A 7,048-nucleotide genomic window follows, 5' to 3' on the forward strand; every position below is an offset into this window, starting at 1 on the left:
AAGCTAAATATTGCAACATTATGCAAGGATGTAGTTGTTTTATGTTCCAGATGTAACTCAAAAAAAACATTACATACTGAATTCAAGTTTGCACACATACAAACAGAAGGAAAAAAACTTCTATATGACAGAATGTCACATCAAAGACTCCAGTAAACAAGACTGTAATAACACACGATGCAGGAGACCCAATTTACGAACAATTATAAATAAAAGAACAAGTGAAATGTTTGTAAAAAAAAAAAAAAAAAAAAAAAAAAAAAAAGGAGGTTTTCTCTGAAGAACAAAAAAAAAAAACCCCAAATGACAGAGGAAAAGTCTAAATTGCAAGAGTTACTTTTATCAACTCACATGTCTCCAATGTGCAACAAGAACCCATCCTGGCCATCACAGAAGGCTTTAGCATCAGACCAACTCCTGGCCGTCTCCTCCATCCAGTAGCAGGCGTAACCATATGCATCCCAGCCCTGAAATGTAACAAAAACCATTTTAAGGCACTGGTGCTTTTCTTTTCCAAGTATTATTACATGTGTGTTCAATAAGTTGTAGGAAATAAACTTTGTCCTACCTCAGGACATCCATACACAGTCGGTTTGACGGAGGGTAGTGGGTAATGTCCTTTTGGCATTTTGCATATGTAAGTATTGAGTTCTGTGCAGGACACGTCGTTCCACCGACCAGTCTGTAACAAAACATCCACAATTATCTGTAAACAATAAGAACATCTCTTGAACTTTGGCTGCAGAAGAGGTGCAATTTTCCTGTGTTCATCACCTGGTGTAACATCTCAACACAGTCCTCACTGAACCCATCATGGTTGTTGGGTTCCCCTGGAGCCCAGTAGGTGAATGTTACTAAGTGCTCATTAGACCACGAGAACAGACCAGGAACAATCAGATCGTTCAGACCAGTCCACACATCACTGGTGGCTGTAAGAGGGGGAGAACTTAAGTCATATGTACAGTGGGAAGTTGTGAGTTTCACTCAATACTAAACTGATAAACAGCAGTTACAAAGTCTGATCTGATGGAGCCTTCATTTAAAAAAAGATAAAAGTATTTAATAATTCTTTATTTCAGCCCATTTTTTTTTAAATCTTCTTTATCCGTATGCCATTTTTCCTGCCCTAATTCACTACATCCGTACCCATGTACAAGTAGCTTTCCACCCAGCTCTGCTCCTTCATTGACTGGATGGACACCAGTTCAGCACCCAGATTTCTGCATGCATGTCGAGCATCATGCCACGTTTTCTTGTCTGCAAAAGGCTTGTAGCAGAACTCTCCGAACTCATACCAGTCAAGCCCTGAACATCTCAGCTCTGCGGGAGAAGACGGTGTAGAAATGGTCATTGTAAGCGCCAACAAAAGAGATGAGCAACAGCAGAGAGAAATATTTAAAGAGACATAAACACATCTTAACTCACCTCCATCTGCAAAAGTGTACGACACAGAATATTCTCCACTAAATCTGTGGAAATTGCATTAATTATTAACTATTCCAAACTGCTGAGCTGCATGACAGAAAGAGTGTGAGATATGAAACTTGTGTACACACTGTCTTGAGGTGATGCCATTTCTGGTGGATCCGGAGTAGAAGTTCTGTCCTGGGGCTTTCAACAAAGTGCAGTCGCCTCCATTCTCATTCAGTATCACTCCGGAGTGGATGGCTGCTGCACAGATACTTGAGTCCTGTTAAAACAAGACAGAGAGAAAAGATAAAACGCCGACACATGCAACAAAAAGCTTCACGCAATGAATAGTGTATTTACATACCCCGCGATATACTGATGTGCCGTACACCGTGTAACTAGAATGGGCACAGCCTGCAGGACAGTGGACCCTAACAAACAGCAGAATCATGTTTAAAAGTGCAAACACAGAATGCACCCGACGAAAGAGACAAAACCGAAAAACAACTGCACATCGAACATGCATGAAAGAAATGCTTCTGGTTTTACTCACGTCATTCGATCATTGGCAAAGTTGAAGTTGGGCTTGTTGGCACATGTAATCGCATCTGTTAAACCACAGATGTCTCAATTATCCAGCACTTTACACAAAAAAAAACCCAGCCTTTCCACCAGATTATGGAAAAGAAAAGTGAAATAGTTTCCTTACAGTCAGGTGTACATCCTAAGACCTCAAATCGAAGGCCTGCTTGGCCGCTGAACTCCAGCGGAAGGATGCGAATATTGTTAGTCGACACCGGCGTGCCCAGCAGCTGAGTATCAGCTGTGTTTCTGTCTGTTGAACCTAGGAAAAACTAAAAATTAAAGGAAATACAAAATGATTATTAACGACAGTAAAATAAAATCTGCTTTTTCAGGTCTTTCAGATTAAATTTTGATCCATTATGTTATTTAACTTCTGTTTACGGCGTTTTCTCACTCACCCCCCCATCAGCTGTGTAGTCAGTCCAGGATAATCCATCCATACTGTGCTGGATCTTAAATTTAGTGACCCAGTGATCATTCTGAGGACAACCCTGGATAACAATCCCAGTTACCTTTCTGGTCTCACCCAGGTTTACCTGAATCCAGCTTGAGGAAGCTGGAAGAGACATGGTGGAATGCCAATAATCATGCCAGTTTTTAAACCTCAATATCAACTAAAGCTGCTCACAAAAAATCTGAACTATCTTTATGTTTAACCATTAGGGTGTTATTCCTTATATGAGGTTCTTACATACCACTTCCTGAAGGCATCCAGCAGGAATCTCCATTCAAACGTGCCTTGTTGGGAGTAAAGAGACCAATAGAGGAGGAAGCAGAGAACTGGAAGTCTGTGATGTTCCCGTCCTCGACACCCAGGCCGTGAAGACACACTGAGCGAAACACACCATGAAGCATCTGCTTGAAAATATCCAGGATGGACTTAGAAACGAATAAAAAAAGGAAGTAGCTACCTTTTTGCTCACAGCTATAAACAATCTCGAGATATTTAGAGACAGAGGGGCAGGGGTCCTCGTCCACATGGGCATATGCGAAACAGAAAGGACGGTTGTCACAGGCTTTTCTGTAATAGGGGAGGATCCCTTCAACTGTGCAGCTGCCTAAACAGAAGTAAAAAAATAAAGATGGATATGTCCTTGTTCAGCTGTTAAGTTTGATTCTGCAATGTAGCAGCTCATTCATTTTAAAAACTCCTTGCTTCTGTAGTTACTGATGTGCAAAAGCACCTTCTGATCCATCAAAGTGTGGACAGATGTCAGCGCTCTTCCTTCCATAGAAAGCAGACTGGATGTTAATTACACTCTCATGGGGACAATGAAGGACAGCACTGGAGTCCTGGCACACCAGTGCTGTTATAAAACCTGCAATAAAAAAGGATTTACACTCAAATTCAATTTATTTCTTAATTAATAACACAAGAACATAAAAGCATGCAGATGTCTTCATTACCATCATGAGGTGGAGGAGGTTCGGGTGTGTTTCCTATAAGAGGAAGCATGATTACAACCCGCTATAATGTCTCTTATTTTGCAAGTGTCAACAATGACTGAAGACACATCCCACCTCTCCGCTTGCAGATGTATCCTCTTTTGTTCTCACAGTTATCATCGTTCCAGTAGCCATTATTGATCAGTATAGACAAGCAGTCTTCACCGTAATAGTCGTCCGGGTTTCCTGCAAAGAAACAGAGACACAGATGCAAATCCAAATGCCAATTTCAGACCAAGAATCTGTCAGAAATCACTCGGCTTTAAACCGACCTGCATTCCAGCGGATGTATCTGAATGGAGAGCCGTCTGTCCACTCCCAGCCGCCTTCAGTGATGGAATCGTGTCCACCCATCCACAGGGAAATCCCAGTTGGAGTCTGCTGAATCACACCTGACAGGAAACAAAGGCATCATTTATATCTTTTGCAGATATTTTGCTTAAGAGCAAGCTGAAGACCCAGCTCTTCAAGGAGCACGTCCACACTCAGTTTAGCTATATTTATTGGAAAGTTGGAGAAGTTAGCCCAGTTCTTTGCAACAAACATGGTATTAATTCTTTGTATTATAACATAGATGGTATTATGGGGTGGGAAGGGAGTAAACAAAAAAAAACAAAACAAAAGCCTGTAGCACTTCATGGAAGGACCTGCGTCCAACTAGACAGTCCACTAGCACCTTACTACGATGTCCTCTACTGTTTGATTTCATGCTTGTGTTGTTCTCACTCATATGTAAGTTGCTTTGGATAAAAGCGTCTGCTAAACAACTGTAGAATAGAATAGAATAGAATAGAATAGAATAGAATATCCTATTGTGCAGAATTAGATAGCAATAAAGTGAAATATTAAAGGTTTGATACCTTGAATGAAGGCCTGCTCAAAGGGATCTGTGATACTGACGAGGTCTCCTCCTTGGTTGACACAGTCAGCTCGAGCCTCTGCCCAGGTCCTCATGGACAGGTAGTTAAACAGGTAGCAGTAGTCGTTAAAAGGGTCAAACATCCATGAACCGCATTTGTCATTCCACCCTGTAGCAAACACATCACTTCATACAAGCTCACATTTATAACATAACGAACACGACGTCAGTTTCAGATCTAAAAGTGCAGCCTGATGTTAACCTGGTCCAGATGTTGGAGGCTGGGGAGGAGGTCCTTGTCCCTTGGCTGTGGAGATACAAGACACATAATAACCAGAAATGTAACATGAAAGCAAACCGATGCACAGCGGTGTAAGAGCATCGCACCTTTTTTGCAGATATATTCCTTTGTGGAAGTGCAGAAATCATCATTGATCATCCCAGCTTCATGATGATTCATTCCTCTGAGTTGCACGCAGTCTTCATTATTCTGCCAGTTGTCTGGCTGGTTCGGAGCCCAGGGGATGAAGTCCTGAGATCCACAGCAAACAGCAGCACAGACTGAGATGCTGCTTTTACATTCGTATGAGGATACGCATGGCCAAACTGCAGCACTTTAGCCATTCATGGTTGATTCTGATCCTAGCTTTGTCACTTACCGAAGGTGATCCATCACTGTAAACAAAGTTGTTTTCAGTGTTGATGTCATTCAGACCCACCCAAGCTTCCCCTGGCATGTGAGCTACAGGAAAAAAAAACCCCATCAAAACTCTACAAGCTGGTAAAAACTTACAGTCGCTCTACATCTCTGTGATTCATTTTAGAATAATTCATTTTCTCATCTCAACTGCTCACCAGTCAGAAAACTGAGCTCCTCCTGTGAGTGGAAGCTGACCAGGTGACCCTGCTCGCTGTTACAGTGAGCTTCGGCATCATGCCAGTTTTTAGATTTCTCAGTCTCAAAATGATAGCAGAAGTTCCCGTAGAGCAAGTACCCTTGGTCACAGTGGGAATCTGAAGTAAACAGTACAACAATGATGAAACTTCAAAGAGCTTGAATTACGGCAACTCAACTTATTTTCCTTGGTTCTCAAAAAATACTTTGGCTCTCGGCCAAAAGGCAAAGGGAATAAAACAGCGACTGAACACACCAGGGGGTGCAGTTGGTTTCGGATTCTGTCCACCTGTCATCTCACAGATGTAACCCAGGCTCTTGAAGCAGTTGGTCGTTTCCCATTTACCATCATAATTCCCTAAAAAAAAAAAAAAAAAATGAAGATAATCTCAGCTGATGCTGGTTTTGAAATGCCAGCTTTAGTCTGAAAACCAGTAGGAGATCAGTTCATTAGTCCTACCTGTAAATATCTGTCCACAGTCCCATGTGTTTGCTGTGTTTCTGGGCCAACCAGCACCATAGTTGGAAAATGTAATTTCAGTTTTATCCACCCATTTGAAAACTCCATCCTGGTCTTTATCTGGTGACATGTAAAGCAGATAAATAAGGGGAAAAAGCACTGACAAGCCTCTAATTACTGAAAGACATTTTATTTTTCCTGTAGTTTCAGAAAGAACCTCTAAAAAATAGTCAGTTCAGCACCTGACAAGCCAATCCAGATGTCAGGAATGTCCACTTGGTGAAAGTCAGGAAGCCTCCCATTTATGAAATACTGCTCTTCTTGACTGCAAAAGAGCACCAGCACAAAAATGAGATTCTCTACCAACAATGTTTTCATCTTGCAGTCCTATAGCCTGCGATTCTGCTCCTCCCTACCTGTTCAGAATCAGCAGGTGAGCCCCCATGTCGGAGCACTTGGTGAGAGCATCGTGCCAGGTGGTCAAAAGATTGACATTACTGACCATCCAATAACAACTGCCAGAAAAACTGAGCCAGCCAGGAGGACAGATGGCTGGAGGCGAGGAAGGTAGAGGAGCAGTAAAAGTCAGAATCAAAACAAAGTCCGTGTACATAAAAGAGTTTTGAGTTCGGGACCAGAAATGGTCAGCTTACTGTTGAGTGGGCGTTTGCACATGTAAGGTCGCTCATAACGGCACAGGTGGGTCCTCCAGTCTCCAAACTCAGCAGATGTATCTTTGATTATTGCAGCGCAGGAGCCGACCTGCGCGTCGCTGTTGGAGAACATAAGTTTTAACGGTTGTTCGTCATATGCGTGCGGCAGTTTAATTTACTTGTATTTAGCTGTTATGCCTCACACTGAAGGTTGCCCTTCGCCCCAGTTTGTATATGATGACTGGACAGAATCAGACCAGGCAAGGTTGCTGTTCCCAACTTCGACTTGACATGAAATCTTGTTGCATTTCTGGAGAAAAAAAGTTCATCTTTACAGTCAATTCACTCAATGGTTATTATTAGAATTAAATGATGACGAACTCTGTGGCACAACAGCCTCTCACCAGAGTGGAGAGCCCAATCCAGAGGTCCAGATGGGATTCTTCCATTGTTCCTGTCACATAGGTGTTCTCCTCTTCTGATGTTACAGACACCAGGTCTCCTCCTTCCAGCACACAGTCATGTCTGGCTGCTATCCAGTTCTTCCTCACATCCGACTTCAGCTTGTAGCAGTTGGATCCAAACAGCCTCCACCCTTTGGCCAAGTCGCACTGTGGGGCAGGATTTTCTGTTGGCAAGAGAAGAAAATAAATGTTTCAATGTGCTGGAAATCTGACAATAAAACACATTCCTGTTCATGCTAATGATGATCTAGAGCAGGGGTGTCAAAAGTCAGTCCT

The 7,048-nt window shown here is 42.4% G+C and overlaps 1 protein-coding gene across 1 annotated transcript in view; it reads right to left on the reverse strand.

The window, feature by feature from the left end:
• Positions 1 to 1,861, reverse strand: part of LOC306768626 (macrophage mannose receptor 1) — a gene marked incomplete at its 5' end in the record, with an annotated part of 7,696 nt that extends 5,835 nt beyond the window's left edge. The window contains 7 exons of the mRNA XM_079257034.1: positions 352 to 467; positions 569 to 682; positions 775 to 929; positions 1,147 to 1,320; positions 1,426 to 1,469; positions 1,557 to 1,690; positions 1,775 to 1,861. Of these exons, the coding sequence (XP_079113160.1) occupies positions 352 to 467; positions 569 to 682; positions 775 to 929; positions 1,147 to 1,320; positions 1,426 to 1,469; positions 1,557 to 1,690; positions 1,775 to 1,861 (824 nt within the window). The remainder of the gene's footprint in view (positions 1 to 351; positions 468 to 568; positions 683 to 774; positions 930 to 1,146; positions 1,321 to 1,425; positions 1,470 to 1,556; positions 1,691 to 1,774) is intronic.
• Between the last annotated feature and the right edge of the window lie 5,187 nt (positions 1,862 to 7,048).

This window comes from Telmatherina bonti (genome assembly GCF_933228915.1).
Source record: "Telmatherina bonti genome assembly, chromosome: 17".
NCBI classification, from domain to species: domain Eukaryota; kingdom Metazoa; phylum Chordata; class Actinopteri; order Atheriniformes; family Telmatherinidae; genus Telmatherina; species Telmatherina bonti.